This window comes from Hylobates moloch, unplaced genomic scaffold, assembly GCF_009828535.3.
Source record: "Hylobates moloch isolate HMO894 unplaced genomic scaffold, HMol_V3 SCAFFOLD_9, whole genome shotgun sequence".
Taxonomy (NCBI): Eukaryota; Metazoa; Chordata; class Mammalia; order Primates; family Hylobatidae; genus Hylobates; species Hylobates moloch.
Genome location: NW_026652284.1, coordinates 104397344 through 104417981, shown reverse-complemented (window position 1 = coordinate 104417981; position 20638 = coordinate 104397344). Strand labels below are relative to the sequence as shown.

Here is a 20638-nt window from a genome sequence, read left to right as displayed (position 1 = left end):
CGAAAGAGAATTCCTACTGGTGGCATGGAGCTGCCCTGACCCATCCACACAATTATATTTCATATATCTTACAACATATTATAAAGTTCCCATCTGGAAATTGCCACAGAGCATAAATCAAAATAGGTTTCTCCAGAACCAGCTACTACTATTGAATATGTTCTACAAGTGGTGACTTTAATAGAAAATCCACAACATCTCATCTCTAGATGGAAATTTCAACAATAAGGTATTTTAGATGATTTATGTGACATTGTCTGCAAGCCAGTTTCACAGCCTAAGTGAATGTTCTGTAAACTATAAGGATTATACAAGGTTAAGATATATGGGACAGGTTCAATATCTAGTAATTTGCTATAATATTTTCAGTTTGTTTGCTCTAAAATTTTATTTTTATTTTTATATTTTTCTGATATACAGTCTTGCTCTGTCACCGAGGGTGGAGTGCAGTGGCATGATCTCAGCTCCCTTAGCCTCCCAAGTGGCTGGGATTACAGGTGCGTGCCACCATGCCCGATAATTTTTGTATTTTTAGTATAGAAGCGGTTTCACTATGTTGGCCAGGCTGGTCTTGAACTCCCGGCCTCAAGTGATCCACCTGCCTCAGTGTCCCAAAGTGCTGGGATTATAGGCGTGAGCCACCACAACTGGCCTAAAAATTTATTTAAAATAAAATACTTCTAGTAAATTTATTTAAAATAAAATACTTCTAGTAAAATCTCCAACCCAGAACTAAACTCAGAATATAACCAATTACATAAAGAAAACATTGATTTAAGTCAGTTTGAGGTCATTGTTGATTACCATGAGGTGAAAGTGCCTTATTTCATGCTGCCCAAGGGATAAAACATGCCTTATAAGTTTGAAACTTGGAAGCAGGGGTTGGAGCAGGGAGGAAATGTTTCTTTTCCATCTCTTCCAAGACAGGTTGATCTGTCCCCTTAGCACTCAGCACAGTGCCATGCATGGGACATGTTCTTAGATGCTCCCAGATGAGGAAGAGAGGATTAGTATATGGTGAGGATCTGGGTCCTCCGTGGTTCTCTATGAGCCCACAACGATCCTTCGGCTGATGGCTCCTGGCAAGGTGTAGATGAAAAGGACCAGGAAGATGATGAGGATGATCAGAATGAAAGCAATGATGATGTACTTTTTGTAATTCTTCCAGATGAGGTAGTACAGGCACTTAAAGGGGCTCATGAACCAGGAAAAGGAGGTGTCTGGGCGGCTGAGGGGGAAGGAAGAGAAAATCAAAAAGGGGGTCATCCTGTCAACACTCAGAATGCTTAAGACCCCAGGAGGTGTTTCTGACTCCTACTTTCTGAGGACCCATAGGGAGAGCCCTGAAAATGGGAGAAGAGCATGTTGCCTGAAGCAGGAGCAGCCTGACATTTGTATGATGAGGATTCCTTTATCGTGGTTATAGGGTGGTGTGGAGCAGAGAGCAAGAGGCCAGTTAGAATCCAGCCCAAGGCCCCGCCACCCTCTATCTGTCCAACCTGCCAGCTCAAATCCCACCTTTTCTATGAAGTCTTTCCTGACAGCCTCAGGCCCCAATGATTCCCTTCACTTCAAGTTCCTAACTCATACATCGCTTGACTTCACCCCCTTTTGAAACTACAGAGTCTTCTACACTCTGACAACTATTTTATGAATGTGTTATTTTCCCCAAATAGATCGAAAGCTCCTGGAAGGCATAGTTTATGTCTTATATTTCTTATATTTAGCTTTTTCTTCGAAAAGCTACACAGGTTGGAAAGCACCAACTGACTGCCTCCTGGCTTCCCAGTTCTCCCGCGGGGCTGCTCTAAAGAAATGCCACTATCAGACACCAGCAAGGACTGCAAAGGCCCCTTCCCATTTCTGATGTTCCCACTCGCAACTCCACTCACTTGGGCTTGGCCAGCGGCTCTGGCTCCTTTCGGGCTTTTCCAACAGGATTTTTCTCAGCTTCTTCTGCTGTAACTAGGTGGAACTCAGCTTCAACCTTGCCCTGCAAAAAGATGCAAAAGCTTTTGTTTCTCGTCACAAAGACCCACTGAGCCAATGGCAACCTTCTAGAAGTGTTACCAAGTTGGAGAATTCCAGGAAGTATTTTGATTATCCCGCTGCTTTATTTTTGATAAATATTGTTGCTTTTTTTGGTCCTGGGAGAAGCCATTTTTATGATGAACAGTAAAAGCCTAGGAATGATGTTATTTCAAGATTTGTGGAAGGAAAGGGTCCCCAGACACACAAGCTCAGTCACATGTACTATTCTTCTTGTAAACACTTGATATCTGAAAAAATATTACAGTAATTAGAAAGGGGACTAATTAATTGAGTGGCAGACACTTTTGATTCCGATACAGTCTGTCTTCTCTGTCAGTTCTCAAGAGGAAATTGGTGACAGTGGCCCCACATTTGCTGAATGGCTTTTTTCTGTCATTCTTCATTCTTTTTGTTGTCCCCACAAGTTATTTTAGGGTTATCCTTTTATTATAGCACTCCCTCCCTCTTCCTGTTCCCTCAATAAGAAATGGCCTATTTTATTTGAAAATTGTGAGTAATGTGTTTCTTTAGAGCACTATGCCATAGTTTCTGTCAGGGATGTATGTCTTGATTTATCAAAGGATGAGATAGGACCCCCGCAAAAGTTAAGAGACATTTTCTCTTGTTCACTCATTCATTCAGTACTTTTGGGGATCCTTTGTATGCCACGCACCGTTCTAGGCACTAGAGCCTTAACAATGATTAAGAAAAACAGAATTTCTGATCTCCTGGAGCTCCTATTCTTGGTGACAGAGACCCTCATTTCTCCTGCCTCTTTTGGTTTTATGCATTGAAATTCAAGATGATAGGAGGGAGGCAGAGCTGGTAGGAATGAAGCATTTTATTACACACGATTGCTGATAAAGCTTCTTCCTCTGAATCACACATGGACTGGGCATTACTTCACTTCAGAGGCATGACTGATTTCTTACCCTAGTACAAAAGTCTAAGATTCTGCTGAGGCAGTGGTCTTGTGTTAACTCACCCATTCACCCTAAAAAGGTCAGGACTTCTTCACAAGTAGGTTTGGTTGCTGGCAGCCATTATAATATAATCATGGGAGATATAAGAAAGATATAGAATACATGGGGTAAGGTTGAGGGACAGGAGAAGAGAGGGAGTGGCAGAGCTGCCTGAATTATTAAAGAAGTGCAGTGGACTTTCATTACAGGTTAAATCATGAGTTAAAATCTAGATGGTCTCATTCATCCTTTGAACTGGAACCCTGGCCCAACTCAGAGTAGCATTAAATGTCCTATGACCTAGAAATGTTTCATGAAAACATGTATATATGTAGTCTGTCATTCCCATTGAGAAATCTTAGCCCCATAGGCAATGACTTGCACATATAGGCACTCAGAATATTTGAAAACTGTGGGAAAAAATATAAAGCTTCTATTGATTTTAATTCTTCCTTTATACATCCATCAATAGTGGAGTAATAATATATCTAACTGTATATATATCTTATACAGATATATATATATCAGTAAGATATATATACAGTAAGATATATGTATCTTACTGATCACTCACTTTGTCCCAGGTTTGTTTATTCTATCATTTATCTGTCTATCAATCATAGCAATAAGCAAGGTAGGTCTCCCTTATGTAGATGAAGAAATGAAATCACAGATCAAATAACTTTTCCAAGGTCACATAGGCAACAAGCCAACCAACTGGAATTTGAACCCAGGTCTGTATGATACCAAAGCTCATACTCTTTCCATTATAGTAGGCTGCCTCCCAGCTTATTCATCTAATTGCCAGAAAATTGGACTAGAAGGTTTATAAGAGCCTGCCTAGCTCTAACATGAGATGATTCTATAATTGTCTTCCTAATCACCATCCAATGGTATTTGTCTCCTTGAGTCTCAGTTTTCTCATCTGTCAAATGGCCAGATGCTTTCTAGGGCTATCTGGCTCTAACTTCTAGGATTGATGAAAGGCAAAGTTAAGTCCAAAACTCATGGAAAAATGTTCTCCAATGTACAAAACAGACTTATTTCCAGAGATCATTCACAGGTAACTTAAGCTCCACTGAGCAGTGTGTTATACACTAGGAACTTCATCCAATTCCTCTAATTTGAAGTAGAGTCAGCTTAAGAGGAGCTAACCGATTGCTAGGATCCAGAATGCTTGGAAGAGAGAATAGAAATCAACAGAGAATAAGTTAGGGCCACAGGAAGAGGATCGCAGCTGCCCCTTTGTTCTCTACCCTTAATAACAATAAACTCAGCTCTGGCACTTTATAACTTGCATGGTACTTCATGCATGCCCTTTTTGGCTATCTGACAAAGTAGACGGCATTTTTATTATCACTTTACAGCCAAGGAAACCAAGGCTTGGTGATATTTGCTAACTGATATTACAAAACCAGGATTTGCACCAAGGTCCTTTGATGCCAAACTCCATTCCTCTGCTACTTTACGTGTCTAAGTGGCACCTTGTTCTGGAAGAAAAAAAGTAGGCTATTTATTTAACAATGAATAAATGTGCTGTTTCTGAAATATTCAAGAGGAACTCTGTAATTGCTGTCATTGCTCTGGCATTAGTATATGCTTTTGATCTCTGTGGGCTGGCTTTGGATAGCTTAATATTATAGCATAGCATGGCATGGCATAGCATAGCATGACACATATAGCAAATAGTCAAGTGAATAGGACTTGTGAATAGACAGATCTGCATTTGAAACCAGGCTCTAAAATTTACTATCTGTGTGATCTTGGGTAAGTCACCTGCCCTCTTTAAGTCTCACTGTACTGAGGCTATTAACAGCATGTACCCTATAAAGTTGCTTTGAAAGATAAATGAAATAACACATATGCAGTGCTTAGCCTAGGGCCTGTTAAAGGAAAGCCTTTAACTATGGTAGTTGTTAACTTCAACACTATTTCATCAACAGAAACATGCAGTTTAACAGAAAACATCTTCTGCCCGTAAAGAAAATACCAGAAAAGTCCCACAGGCCCAGATTCCTATAGGAAAAGAAATGCAAAGAAAAGGGAGGCAGAGAATATTAAATTACTTTTGTCCTAGAGATAGGCGTCATTTGTTATCATCATGAAGAGCCTTGCACCAGCTCCACCACCCTGCTAGAATGGTCGTAATGCATCTATCGGGCATTGGGAAGGCTGCAGGGGAAAGGTGTTTACTGACAGCTTCGATAAATGCCGCTGCTCTGGGTATCGTTCCACACAGAGGTTTCCTGTCCTGTTTCAGCCGTCAGCATTCAGCTCAGCACCAAGGAGAGGTCATAAGCTAATATCCTCTAAATGTAATTTTAAATCAGAGCTAATAAAAATAGACAGTTCAAGAGACTATCTACTAGCCTAATGATATCCGTAGATGGGAGACAATAAGAAAAGATCCTTGAGAAGACTGGATTTGTCATACCACATATATAATGTGCCAAACTGCACCATACCTACAGAAGGGATGCCTTTAGAGGCTGAGAAGTGATTGCATTTGGAATGGACATGCCTTCAGCAATGATTATTGCTTATTAAAACACACCCCTGACTGGAATTACATGAGGCATTCTCATATGCTAATAGAGGAAAGTATGCTGACAAAATCTTTTAGGAAAAGGAATATCTATATATATATGTATATACACACACACACATTGCATATATTATATATGTATACATGTATTTAAGTGTATATATAGTTACATCCACATACATGCATGTATATATATATATAAGATATATGACCACAAAAATACACATGTAGTTGTATACAAATATATACACGCATACAACTACATGTGTGTATTGTATGTCATATATAATCTTATATGCTGAATGTAGGAATTCCATTTCTGGGTAGCTAAGTTAAGGAAATAATTCAAAACTCAGAAAAAGTCTTGTGTACAAAGCACAGTCATTATTCTTTTGGATGTTCAAATTGTCCTATTTGCCCCACCGAGATGTCCCAGACTCATTTTGGATTTTATCTACCCTAGACCTGGAGTCAGCCATTTCCCCAAAGATCCCTGTTTTTTGTTCTTTGGTTGGTTGGTTTCTAGTAGGAGCTGATATGTAGAAACCAGGATCTAGGTGCTAGGAGGCTTCTTTGCTACTGGGTGATTTTACTTCTAGATTCTTCAGTGGATAGAGCTTACAACATATTTGTTAAAAATCCATGAATCCATAGTGATAACAATAACAACAAAAAAAGTAAGGGAAAAATCATTAGAGATGACTCTTATACCAACTCTGAATTCTAAAATTTGGTTATTAAGTGATATAATTATGTATTTATCCTATCTTTTTTGGGGGGTGGAGGAGGAGGGTGACTGATTTATTTCCAACTGATGAGAGAAAGCTCTTTTTAACAGATAAATGCCAACCAATAAATGGAGAAAAAATGATAGTAGATAGGTAAATAGATCGATCAATAGCTTAGACAGACAGATTGTAAGGAAGGGTTAGAAAAATTTTTATAAAACCAGTGAAATAATTAAGATTGTCAGTAGTTATTAAAGGCTTTGGGTAGAGCAGAACAGGAATTCCCCACAGCACCACGTTACCCACCAGTTGCCTGCTAACTGCAAAGGGGAAAATGTGCTTTTACAGTGAAGAGATCTTGTATTTACCAACATAGTCAAGTGAGCAAACACAGCATCACTAATAGTGAGACCATCTGATAGCATGTGCCTCCTGGCATGATCCGCTATGGAGTAAACAGTATCACATATGAAACAACTTGATAAATGCTGTCATATCTAACTTACACTTCACAGGAAATACAGAGGATAGAGAATAAGATAAGCAATATGATGAGAAAACAGCCAGATAAGGCAAGCCTAGTCTCATCAAATCGTCAACATGAGGGGAAAATGTCAGAAGATTGTTTTAACCTAGACCAAAGAGATATAATAATGCAAAGCAGTACATAAACCATGATTGAGTCTTGTTTTGAAAAGGAAACAGCTATACAAGGCATTTTGGGGACAATAGGGTATTCTTTTTCTAGATGGAGACATGAATATGGTGTGGATATCAGATTATATTAGGGAATCATTGCTTACTTATATGTGGTGACAGCATTGTGGTTATGTCGGAGAGTGTCTATATTCCTGAGAGATGCATGCTGAGGTATTTAGGGGTAGAGTGTCAGACTGTCTACAGCTTAAATTGTTCAGTCAAAAAATAGGCATATATACATACGAATACTCAAATATACTTCATATATCAATGGAATATACCCAAATATATTGACAAAATAAATATGGCAAAATATTAGCAAGTGTTGAATCTTGGTGGCGGATCAATGGCTGATCATTGTTCCATTTCAACTTTTCTGTATGCTCAAATTTTTTAAATGAATAAATGTTGAGGACAAACACAATGATTAAACTGGCATTTTTATTTTGAGAATATAAAGAGTTGATAATATTGCTAGTATAATGTAGGGGAATGCTCATTAGAAAACTGAGTGGAACAAAATGAAGAAGTCACTATTTTAAGTATGGAATGATTATTATGTAAAGGGAAGTAAAATTTATGCATAGAGAAAATATTAGGAATAACCAAACCATTAGCAAGAGTTTTCTTTAGATGGTATACATATGTGTGCTATTTTTTCTACCTTTTTGTGCTTTTCAAATTTCCTATGCATGCACATTATATACCCTACCTTAAGAATAATCTTTATATAAAAATATCTCCTTCCTCTGCTCCTATCTGATCTTGCTAAGTATTATTTAAATGATCTATCTACCACCCTCCCCAGCTAAGTTGTGAACTTCAGGATGCTAGGAATTTATCTTATATGTTGTGTTCTAAAGATTCAACAGTGAATAAGTATGTAGCCATAATAGATGCTAACAGCTGTTTTTCACACCAAACTGGAAGCATAGAAACCTTCCTTTGAGTTTTGGTTGTTGATGTACAGGAGATGGAATTTACCTTGGCTCCCTGTTGATTTGTGGGATTAACTTGTAAAATAAATTTTTTTATCTTTATCTCTTAAAAGAATGATTTTTTTAAAGGTTGCTCTGAGTAGGATGACTTGGGATAAGGCATATAAAATGCATAGTGCAATGTGCTTCATGAAGAACATGGTCGCAGATATTCCCTTTCTTTCTCCTAAGGGTCCCCATTCCTCAGCAATCCCGTGGAGCTGTTTTTCATTTACTATGAGGACAGCCACATTCCACACTAGAAGCTGTGTGATCTAAATGATACTGCTGGGGGCCACTGATAAGCAGCTTTAAAAATAAATCTGGCAGGTGGCAGTGGCCATAAACAAACCCTCTCTTGCCTGCCAGCAACTAAAACCAGACAGTATGTTCGAATGCAGGCTTCAAAGAACGGGAGGAGAGTGCACACAGAGTTGGGATTAGAGAATGTTTAGGCTGGATATGCGTATTGGAGGCACCCAGTCTAACCTAGTGATTTTACACACATGGAAACAGAAGTGCCCCCAGGAATGGCAGGAGTTTTCCATTACACCATTTACTCTGGACCACCTAACTTGCCACTCCATTAGGAGAAAGTTATTTTCTTAATAAGGTTATTGGTTACTTAAGGGGGAAAGAGTGTCAGAGGCATTTGAACTGGAGCAACTCCATCTTGAATAGGAGCTGGGTACAATGGAGCTGAGACCTACTGGGCTGCATTCCGGACGGTTAAGGCATTCTAAGTCACAGGATGAGATAGGAGGTCAGCACAAGATACAGGTCATAAAGACCTTGCTGATAAAACAGGTTGCAGTGAAGAAGCCAGCCAAAACCCAGCAAAACCAACGACCAGAGGAAGAGAGTGACCTCTGGTCATCCTCACTGCTACACTCCCACCAGCGAACATCATGATAGTTTACAAATGCCACAGTAATGTCAGGAAGTTACCCTATATGGTCTAAAAAGCGAAGGCATGAATCCACCCCTTGTTTAGCATATCATCAAGAAATAACCACAAAAATGGGCAACTAGCAGCCCTCCTCGGGGCTGCTCGGTCTCTGGAGTAGCCATTCTTTTATTCCTTCACTTTCTTAATAAACTTGCTTTCTCTTTACAGACTCACCCTGAATTCCTTCTTGCCCAAGATCCAAGAGCCCTCTCTTGGGGTCTGGACTGGGACCCCTTTCCTGTAACAAGAGAGCAAGAGGACAAGGGTAGCTGGAATACATCCCTTCTGCAGGCCAAAGCAGGGCTTTCAGGACCAGGTTCCATGCTGCTCAGCCAAGGCTCTGACCATGGGCCACTAGTATGCATGAAAATGAAGTCAATTCTTATTTTCCCTTTAGGAGATGTAAGGGCAAATAAAAATTAAAAATGAGAGGCTTAGTTCTCCCTGTTGAAAATGGGAAGAGATTTCCTTCCCCCATTTCTTTTCTCTTAGCGCATTTACTTTAGAAAAGTAGTAAGTACTTTCTCTTCTCTTTGTAATGTATATAAATTGTTTTGAAAGCTGACAGGCCTTTTGTCTTTAACACCCGGGAATGTCTTTTTCAAGGATCTGAGAACCATCTCCTTCAAATGTAAACATCAAGAGAATAGCACCCTATACCCTAGTTTCTGTGGGAAGGTAGAAGGCTAACTTTGGTGAGCACTTTGCTCCAAGTTGCACAACTACCTCCTGTCATAAAGATTTGAGAAGGCTGATTAAATGACACGCTGGGGTGGGGGGGCACTGATAACAGCTTTAAAAATAAATATGTTTAAAAAATCTCTGGCAGGTGGCATAAAGATTTGAGAAGTTTGCTTTTCCTTTGGGTAAAACTAATCAAGTAACATAAATGGTCACTTCAATGACCATGTGAATCTAGAACAATGTGTGACAAATGGTGCTGTGAATTCCTCTTATTTGAGAACTAGTCATATTTTCTCCTGAAAATATGTATGTAATGGGTGATTGCTGCTCAGCTATATAAAAGGATGAAATTTCTGTCTTTGCAATCTCTTAACAGGTTGTTTTTAGTGACTACTCAATGATAAAACCTTACCAGCTTTTTAGTTGGGAGACTTTGTTTTAAATTGTATTTCCCCCAAAAATATCACCTCAGACTTCACTTCTGTGGTGAAGATTGCTGGTAACCCCAGGACAGTTTGGATGTCCCTTCTGTTTCTATGGCTCTTTGACAGAAAAGGAAGTATGGCACAGTGGTTAGGACTCAAGAGTGTAGAAGTGAACTGCTTGTGTTTGAATCTCATCCTTCCTGACTAGCTGTGTGATATGAGGCAAGCTACTTAAGCTCTCTGTGCCTCAGCTTCCTTATCTATAAAATTGGGACTGATTATATATATTTTTAGGGGGTTTTAGCAGATAAATGAATTAGTATACATTCAGTGTTTAGTGCTGTGGAAATCAACAAAGATCACCAAGAACAAACAGAGGCTATTTATTTAGAGCTACCATCACTCAGGTAGAGAGGAAGATACAAGAAAAGGGAAGTCATCAGATGTGTTCTGACTGAAAGGTGCTCGTGTGGGGAAACTGGAAGCAGGCTAAGTAGGGGGCCGTCATATGTGATTAGTTAGGGGAACATATTTGGAAGGAGGGGCGCCAATTAGGGAAGCTTGCAGTCATTGCCCAAGCTCTGACGGTTTGGGGCTGGTTGCTGCAGAGGTTGTAGCTTTATTGTCACATGTGGTCTGATCACTGCTGTTTGTATGTTCAGTCTTTCAGAACTGGTTCTGGTAGTCAGTTCATATTAGCAACACTTGTTACTACCACAGTCAGAGCTGTTCTGACTGTTCTGATGGTTGCTTCTCTTGTCTGTCTTCCCCTCAAGACAGCAGCTTCTTGGGGGCAAGAGCTGCATCCTATTCATGTCTGTATTCAGGATATCCTACCAAAGCCCTGCCCAAGGGAAGCTCTCTGTAACTGTTGAAAAATGAACTGCTGAAGGAGCAACATGATCATCTAGACTCAGGAGAAAACTACGTTGATAGAAATGAAGAGCATTTAATTAGAAGCCCCTATCCTTGCTACAGAAAGTGATATAGGAGTTAAGAAGAAGTCACTTAGGCAGGTAGTAAGGGTATGGGAGTCTTCGGTAAGGCCTTCTTTTTTTTTTTTTTTTTTTTTTTTTGAGACGGAGTCTTGCTCTGTCGCCCAGGCTGGAGTTCAGTGGCGCGATCTTGGCTCACTGCCAAGCTCTGACTCCCAGGTTCACGCCATTCTCCTGCCTCAGCCTCCCGAGTAGCTGGGACTACAGGCGCCTACCATCACGCCTGGCTAATTGTTTGTATTTTTAGTAAAGACAGGGTTTCACCGTGTTAGCCAGGATGGTCTTGATCTCCTGACCTCGTGATCTGCCTGCCTTGGCCTCTCAAAATGCTGGGATTACAGGCGTGAGCCACCGCGCCCAGCCAGGCCTTTCTCTTTAACGAAAAGCACCCCCAGATCATTTTCTAACAAAGAGCAGCCTGTAAAGTCGAACTGAAGACATAGACAAGCAAGCTGGGAGCTTTCATGGGTGCATGCTGGCAGTGACTAGGGACTAGACATGTTCAAGATGGCGGCTCCATCTTCCCTTCTGTCAGCCACATGTAAAGAACAGGTAAGATGGTATCGATCAACTGGAAAGCCTATTTGCATAATACGATTAGGGTGGGGCAACCAGCCTTTCTTGGGCCCTATGTAAACGTCATACCTGATTGAACCAATCTGTGAACCCTATGTAAGTCAGACACTGCCTTCTCCAGCCTGCCTATAAAATCTGCTGCAGTCCACCACCTCACCACTTTTTTGGACATGTATCTCTCTCTCTCTCTCAAGGAGCTCCTCTCCTTTCTTCTATTAAACTTTCCACTCCTTAACCCATCCACAGGTGTCCATATCCTGAATTTTTTCTCAGCATGAGACAACGTAGCCATTTCAAATCTTTAAAACAATCTCCTGTGAAAATTCCTCATGGCCAATTCATCGGGAGAATCATTTATAAAGTAGTTAAGAGTACGTTGCTAGAGGTTCTATTCTTCCCCCTTCCCCCTTTCTTTTTCTTTTCTTTCTTTTTTTCTATAGAGACAGGAACCCCCTATGTTGCCCAGGCTGGAATGCAAAGGCGTGATCATAGCGCACTGCAACCTTGAACTCCTGGGTTCAAGGGATCCTATTTCCTCAGCCTCCTGAGTAGCTGGGACTAGAGGTAGATACCACCATGCCTGGCAAATTTTAAAATTTTTTGTAGAGACGGGGTCTCACTGTGTTGCCCAGGCTGGTCTCAAACTCTCGGGCTCAAGAACGTCCTCCTCCTCCAAAGTGCTGGGATTACAGGTATGAGCCACCACACCCAGCCCCTTCTTTTTTTTCTTATATTTACCAAAAGTGTAACCCCTAAGGATTAGATGTTAATATTGACTAAGATATTTAGGTATTTTGAGTTTGAGGTTTTTCCCTCATCTTGGGGCCCAGAAGGAGGTGGGAGCAGGGAATGGTCAAAACAGTTTATTGCTGAGTAATGGCTCAAGCGAAAATCTGACATTTATGAACACTTAGTATGTTCTAGGCACACAGATTCTATCTCATTTCAGGGTAATGACAGCTCATGAGGTGCATACTTTAATTTTCTCAATCTTTACAGCTAAGAAAGCCGAGGCTCATGGTAAAGTTAAGATAGCTGGTAAATAATGGATCCAGGCTTTGAACCCAAGATGGTTTTTCTTATTTCTTAAAGGATGGAATCCAGGAGTCAGTATTTGTTATTATTACAAACAAGGTCTACGTTGCCCAGGGTAGACTTGAGCTCCTGGGCTCCAGGGATGCTCTTACCTCAACATCCCAAGTAGCTGAGACTACAGGTGGGTGACACTGTGCTTGGCCTCAGTTAGCCTTGAATGCATTGCTTATCTGCTGCCCTGGGGCCATTCTAGGGTGGAATCCACCCCCCTCATTATTACTGATCACAATCCCTAGGACAAGCTGGAAAGCTTTTGAAACTTTTAACACAGACATGCATTTTTTAATGCACAGAAGTCCTCTGTGGGATCTTAAATTATAAAATGTACATGTCCTCATAAAAGAGGCTTCTCTTTCATGATAGGACTATAAAAGGTGATCTGGCCTTAGTGGCTCTGTTAGGTTTTCCCTCATGAGACCAAAGACAAAGAGGGATCTTCAAATGGACCGTCCAAAGCACAAAAGCAGAAAAACTCTGCATTGAGTCAATCAAACCAGACAATAAATTTCCCACATACATGTCTCACTTAAGGCCCAGTCATTACAAAACTATTCAACAAATGAATTTAAATCACTATAATAAGCTGACATACCTAGGCTCTGGCAAGGCAAGGACAGCATGGAAAGAAGGTGAAAAATCATGGAAATTGCCACTACTCTGGTACGTAGCAGGTGGGGCTCAGATCATACGCTCAAATGCTTCTACAGATCTTAATACAGTCTAGGAAGACAGACTGCCACAGCCCAAATGTTTATCCATTTGCCACTGTGTAATCTATCTAAATCTTTTGATCCCCTTGCCATTAAAATCTACCTGTCTTCTATCATTTCTTTATTCCTCTCTGGCTTGTAAGCTGACACTTAGATAATCATATAAATCAATGTGTACTAATGTGTCCATTTTCAAAGAACATTTACTGAGCACTTCCTATGTGCTCAGTACACTGAGTAAACAGAAGAAAACCTTATAATCTCTTATAGTAGGGTCAATTAATTATTCTTGAATTAATTGATTCATTCAATAAATATTTGCGTATTATGTGCTATGTACCACATTAGACACTGAAAATTAAGGGAACAGAAAGCAAAAACATACTTTTTGGACTCAAATTGCTGACAGTAGAAGAACCATGAAGTCCACGGACAAGTTCAAATCAGTGTGTCAAGAGATACATGTAGGGAAGTAGAAGGCAAGCCCACCCAGGCTGAGGATACCCAAGAAGGCTTCTCAGAGGGGCAACTGCTAAAAAGAATCTCCAAATATTTAAGGACTAGGAGTTTTCTCAGAGAAAGAGGCTAAGGCAATCTAGGCAGAAGGACCAGTCCACAGACCAGACAAGCAAGAGTCCGGGAAGGGTTCAGGATGGTTGAGAGGGGAGCAGTGAGAGATGAAACTGTGGAGGTTTCTAGAGAGTCTACACTAACCTGCTTCTCATTAACTGGACCATCCACATTCATCTACTGTCTTCACCATTCCACTAACATTGCTTTTAAAAAATTGAGATATAATTCACATATCATAACGTTCACTCTTTTTTTTTTTTTTTTTTTTTTTTTTTGAGACAGAGTCTCACTCTGTCGTCCAGGCTGGAGTGCAGTGTAGCTGGGACTACAGGCACCTGCCAACACACCCAGCTAATTTTTTGTATTTTTAGTAGAGATGGGGTTTCACCAAGTTCACTCTTTTAAATTATACAACAATTACATAGATTTTAATATGTTCACAAAATTGTTCTGAAATCAAATAGTGGTGATGGCAGTACTTTTTTTTAATCACCCCAAAAAGAAACTCCATACCAATTGCTCCCCATTCCCCTTCCACCCTACCCCAGGCCCTGGCAACTACTCATCTATTTTCTATGGATTTGCCTATTCTGAGCATTTCACATAAATGAAATCAGACCAGTATGTGGTCTTTCATGACAGGCTTCTTTCGCTTAGCATAACCTTTGCAAGGTTCATCCATGTTGGTGCACATATCAGTATTTCATTCCTTTTCATGACTGAATAATATTCCATTGTATGGATATACTGCATTTTAAAAATTGACTCATCAGCTGATGGACATTTGAGCGTTTCTGCTTTGGGGCTATTATGAATAATGCTGCTATGAACATTCACAATGCTACTTTTTAAAAGGTCACCAGGAACCTCCATGCCATTAAGTCCAATGGGCACATCTTTGTGGCTTCTTAAACTCTCAGGAGCATTTGACACAGTTAACCAAGTGCCCTTCTCCAAAGAGCCTCCTCTCTGAGTTCCTATTTCAGCACAGTTTTACTCTTTTTTCTTACATCTCTGCCTAGTCCTCTCTCTCCAATTTTGACCCTCTTCTGACCATTGTCCACACAGCATTAAGGGGATGTGTTTCCTAGGTGAGGCAGATCCCCTCCCTGCTGGAGACCATGCGATGGCTTTCTTTTGAGAATGAAGTCCAAGCTTTTCACCAGTCTCGAGGCTTGTGTGATCAGGCTTTTGTGTCCTCTCCACTTCACCAGCACTGCCCTCATGCATCACACGCCAGTTATGGGAGGTTTTTGTTCATTGGGATTTTAGTTTGTCCAAAGCACTGAACTCATTCCCACCTCAGGCCATTCGTCTGTGTAATTTGCTCTGTGGGAAATGCTTTTCCTCCCGTGGCTCACTACATTTCATTCATCAAGTTTCAACTTAGTTTCACAGGCACAGAAAGGCCTTCCCCTTCCATCATAGTGAATGGAAATCCCTGCATTGGATAAGCTTTGATTCACTGTTTTGTCTTCTGCCCAGCTTTTGTTCTAAGTCATTGCTTTCTTGGAGTATGCGTGAGTAGCTAGCCGTGGTTTTGCATGTATATGTCTGCATGTCTGAACTTGACTTTAGACTGTAAGCTCTGTGATGACAGAGACCTTGTCTGTATTACTCATGTCTTATTCCCAGGGCCTATCATTTAATAGAAGCTCAGTAAATATTTGTTGGATGAAATGAAGAAATAAGTAAATGACATGGAAAATGAAGAGTAATTAGGATTAAATAACAAGAGTCTGTACATATATCTCAAAATCTAAAGGGATATAAAATATAATAGATGACTGCTATTATATGATCATGCATCTAAATTTACTGCTTATGAATATACAGAAATTAGAATGATGTCAAAGGATAAGAGTTTGGACTTCTGGGCCTGGCAATCCCCATTTGTCAACCTTGTACTGTGCTCAGGAATTTTGATCAGAGGGTTGTTAGCCTTCTACCAGGAGCCACTTTATGCCTTCATACTGTATTCATCATGGTTCTTTCACTTGGAGTAGATATCTGCTCTTTTTCATCTATAAAATGCCTTTTCATTGTCCTTTGTCCTGTTTGAACCCTCAACTCCATCAGGACAATTGCATCCCTCCCACCTCTCCATTCCTTCCCTGCATTTCACACCTTGGTTGTTCTACAAATGATTGGATGTTGAACTGTATGTCCCTCTCACTGGACTCTGAGCTGGCTGAGAGCAGAGGCCATGACTCATTCATTTCTGGTTTCATTCATGCATCCAACAAATATTGATTGCCCAGAACCAAGCCCAGAGGCTGGCATGTAGTAAACCCTCATTAAGTACTTGAGGGGGAATGAAACAGGCTGGAGCCTCTCCAGCAACCTCACCAATCAAGGGGATCCAATTAAGAATGGATAGAACAGACGAACTCTCAGAAAATACAATAAAACTAGACACCATGAGGTCAGACCAGCAGCTCCCATTTACCCAGTGAGGTACAAGGGGAATCCCTGCCTCACACCCACTGGATCCTCAGAGCAGAGACAGAAAGAGAAATGGGTCTCTATCCAGACCTGCTACCAGAAAAATCCTGTCCTAGGTGTGCTTTTGCCACAAGGCACTAGAAACAGAGGGCAGAATACACTCATCCCAAGGGGAGGCTAGCAGCAGAAAAAAGACCCTGCTATCAGTCTCAGTACCATTTTCCAACCTCACTAAGTCATCCCTGATGCCTTACAGAGGATCAGTGAGGGAGTTGAAAGAACAGGAAGAAGAAACTGTCTTCCCAATATTTGTGAAAGGTCAAAAATTCCTCCAAACACATGCCACACAGTCTGACATGCATTGGCAGGAAGTGGACAATTCGGGAAAAGGGATAAATGGCTTCTCCTGCCATCACCTTCTTTTGAAAGGATGGATCACTTTTTTTTTTTTTTTTTTTTTTTTTTTTAAATTGGATGAAGAAAATTTATTGTACCATCATTAGTCTTTAGCATTGTACTTGTTATTTTACAAAATATCTGTTTATATAGCTTTCAATCCAAGTTGATCATACATTCGGGGAAGGCAGAAATTGTGTTACTCACTTTTGAACCATCAACATACAGTGCAATGTCTGGCATATAAAAACCACTAGATAAATAATTACTGAATGAACGCTTTTTCTTTGATTTTTGTTTTTTGTTTGGGACAGGGTTTCACTCTGTTGCCCAGGCCACAGTGTAGTGGCCCGATCATAGCGCACTGCAGCCTCTACTTTGAATTGTCTCTGGGACTCAGGCAATCCTCCCATCTCAGCTCCCCGAGTAGCAAGAACTATGGGCATGTGCCACCATGCCCAGCTAATTTTTAAAATTTTTCCCTTTTCGTAGAGACAGGGTCTTGCTTTGTCGCCCAGGCTGGACTCAAACTCCTAGCCTCAAACGATCTTCCCATGTTGGCCTCTCAAAGTGCTGAAATTATAGGCATGAACCACCATGCCTGGCTGAACGAATGCATATTTTTATGGTTTAAAATAGTAGAAGACAAAAACTTTTTAATTATAAGTACTAAAAAGCTTTTAATTTATTTGACACAGAGTCTTGCTCTGTGGCCCAGGCTGGAGTGCAGTGGTGCCTTCTTGGCTCACTGCAATCTCAGCCTCCCAAGTTGAAGGGATTCTGCTGCCTCAGCCTCCTGAGTAAGCTGGGACTACAGGTGTGTGCCACCACACACAGCTAATTTTTGTATTTTTTGGTAGAGATGGGGTTTCATCATGTTGGCCAGGCTGGTCTCGAACTCCTGATATCAAGTGAAGGATGGATCACTTTTTAAATCATGTCTTACATTTGAGGATGAAGGCATAAAGTAATTGCGTTGAAATTTTACATTACTCAGGACTTTATGCATAATCTTAGGAAATGTTGAAAAAAATTAATGCCAGGGGCGTAAGTTCAGGCCAAAAGGATAGAAAATCACCTCAACATAGACAGCTAAGTCTTCTTGCATTTATAAAGCTTTAAAAATTCTTGCATCTTAGTAGAACCTCTACATGAAGGGCTCATGTCATTTCAAGGCATTTTACTTGAAGTTCACAAAATGACTCATTGGAAGAGCATGATGCCCCCAACTTCCCCCATCTCCTCCACCTCCTGTAGCTGTCACTTACTGTGAGTTCTTTGCTTTTAGAAAAAGGCCACCAGCCACGCACACGTTTTTGCTGGAATATAGAGATCTTGGTCTCCTCACTTGCATTTTCAAACTTGGCAAGATCACAGCCTTTGGCAGACTTAGCTGCTCGAGGGAAACTGTTGAGGTTCATTTCCAGGGTACCTGTGGAGAGATGACCCTAACAGTTAGGGAAGCATTTTCTAAAAGTAACAGAAGAGCTTCTCAATCACCATCCTCATTCATTCGTTCACCCTTCACTTCCTACTCATTCAATCATTACCACATTTGATCACAACTATGTGGTAGGTATTGGGAGTACAAATAGGACTGAGCCACGTTTGGTGCCATCAAAAGATTAATCACATGGTAGCAGGTAAAAGACAAAGGAAGAGCTTGTTTTAACTCTTAAGTTAACAATACTTAACTTGCAAGCCTCAGCTGCAGGTAGCTTCACTGCTGAGCACCTCCTCTGCTCCCTGAGCCTGGATTATTGGCTTTAGTCTTCCCCTCCTTTAGCACTGACAACCCCATGAGAGCCTCCTCACCCCACTTCACCTCCTTCTTGGCATCCACTCAACCCCTCGAGGTCAGAGACTAGTCTTATTGTCTTTGTATCTACTCTCCAGGACAGGAAGTGAATTTAGTGGGTTCCCAACACTGTTTTTCCAATGAGGGAACACAAGGCAGAGTAAGAGATTGCCATGAGTTCTATATCTCTTTAACCATTTTTTCCTATTATAAACATTTGTTAAATATGGAAAATTCAGAGCATATATACGTGGGCAAAAACATGAGAATGGAAAAATTTTTCATAATTTCATCCCCAAAAAGTTGACCACTGCTCTGTGTATTGGTGCTTAGCCCTCTCTCTATGACTATCCCTTTCTCCTATACATATAAATGTGGTTTATAGAAATGAGATTTTTCTCTTTTCACTTAATGCATCCTGTACAACTTTCCAATTCATTAGATAGTCCTGCTAACATTAAAAATATGGGAATATCACTTGAACGTGTAAGCCAAAAATAAAATTTTAAGCCCCACGACCATCTGAATGGACTCCTCCTCTCCGCCAAAAGCGTTCTAAAATTAACCTGAAAAGCGAGTTCAGGCCATTGATGGGAAGGGGGAGTCAGACATGCCTCATTACTGTTAACATCAACAAAGACGTTAAGACTCATAGAACAGACTCTTCAAGTCTGATAATCTATCTTCTCTAAAGCCTGTTACCTTGAGGCTTCATATGCATGAAAAAACCTTGGTCTTCACAACCCCTTATCATAACCTAGACATTCCTTTCTATTGATTCCAGGTTTTTAGACAGTAACCAATTTCCAATTGGAAAATCTTTGAATCTGCCTATGAACTGGAAGCCCCCACTTCCAGTTGTCCCGCCTTTCCAGACCAAACCAACATACATCTTACATGTATTGATTGATGTCTTATATCTCCCTAAAATGTATAAAACCAAGTTGAGGCCTGACCACTTTGGACACATGTCATCAAGACCTCTTGAGGTTATATCACAGGCATGTCCTTATTCTTGGCAAAATAAACTTCTAAATTGAGACTTGTCTCAGATACATTTTGGCTTACAAGTGCTTACTATGTGTGAGGCACTACAGAGTGCTCTTTGTGTTACAACATTTACAGCTCTGCCCCTCTCTCTGAAGTATGTAATATTACTACCCTCATTTTACAACTGAGGCACAGAGCAGACCAGTAATTAGCTCAAAGTTTAATGACTTTTTAGTGATAGCGCAAAGATCAACTTAAGTCTTTTGGAATATGTAGTGGTCCATCATATGGATGCACCATCACTCATTTAACCAATCCCTATTAATGGCTATTTGGGATGTTTCCAAGTTTTTGCTATCATAGATAGTGCTGAAATTATTAGTCTTGTAACTAAATCAGACCAAGCTCTCCAAAAGCTGGGATGAAACCTTTAACATTAATATGTGCTTGATGAAGCCACTGGCTTACCCAGGAAGTCATCTGAGGACAGTCTTTCAAAATCCCAAACCTGCAGCACCAACACAGCGGGAGTCTTACACTCCATCTTCTCTAAAGAGAAGATGTTCTCCCTCTTGGTAATGACCATTTGCTTCTCAGCTGGGAGATACTGAAACGGAAACAGGAAGCGCCAGTTGAAATTGCCCTCTCCAGTCAGGGAGTTGTAGTGCACGTCTGTCTCCTGCTTGTCATCCTCCAAACCCTTTAGCCACCTGAAAAAAGATTCAAAAGAATTTAAACACTCAGAGTACATTCTCCAGGCATCAGTATAATCCTAAGTGATTTAGTGCATTTCAATGTGGTCACAGATCATAGTTTAAAAATTATTATAATTAGATTCAGTTGGAAGTTTCCATTTTAACTTGAAAGAATAAAATAGGGGTCAGACGGTCTGCCACAACAGAAAAATGGCTCATTCCAAGGCAGAGTTGGGGAATGATCTTCAATTGCTTGTGTAAATCTGAAGCCCCATGCAATCAAGATAGAAAATTCAGGAAACATGAAGTGAAAGTGTAATCTGAATCTCTGTCACCCTGGGAACCCTCTTTGTAAGGGATGCCAC

At 40.6% G+C, this 20638-nt stretch overlaps 1 protein-coding gene across 1 annotated transcript in view; it reads right to left on the bottom strand.

The window, feature by feature from the left end:
* Window positions 1-781: 781 nt before the first annotated feature.
* Window positions 782-20638, bottom strand: part of FER1L6 (fer-1 like family member 6) — a 193180-nt gene continuing 173323 nt past the window's right edge. The window contains exons 38-41 of the mRNA XM_032758498.2: window positions 20047-20288; window positions 18059-18222; window positions 1893-1993; window positions 782-1228 (exon numbers count right to left, since the gene is read on the bottom strand). Coding sequence (XP_032614389.1) covers window positions 1045-1228; window positions 1893-1993; window positions 18059-18222; window positions 20047-20288 — 691 coding nt within the window. The 3' untranslated portion in view covers window positions 782-1044. The remainder of the gene's footprint in view (window positions 1229-1892; window positions 1994-18058; window positions 18223-20046; window positions 20289-20638) is intronic.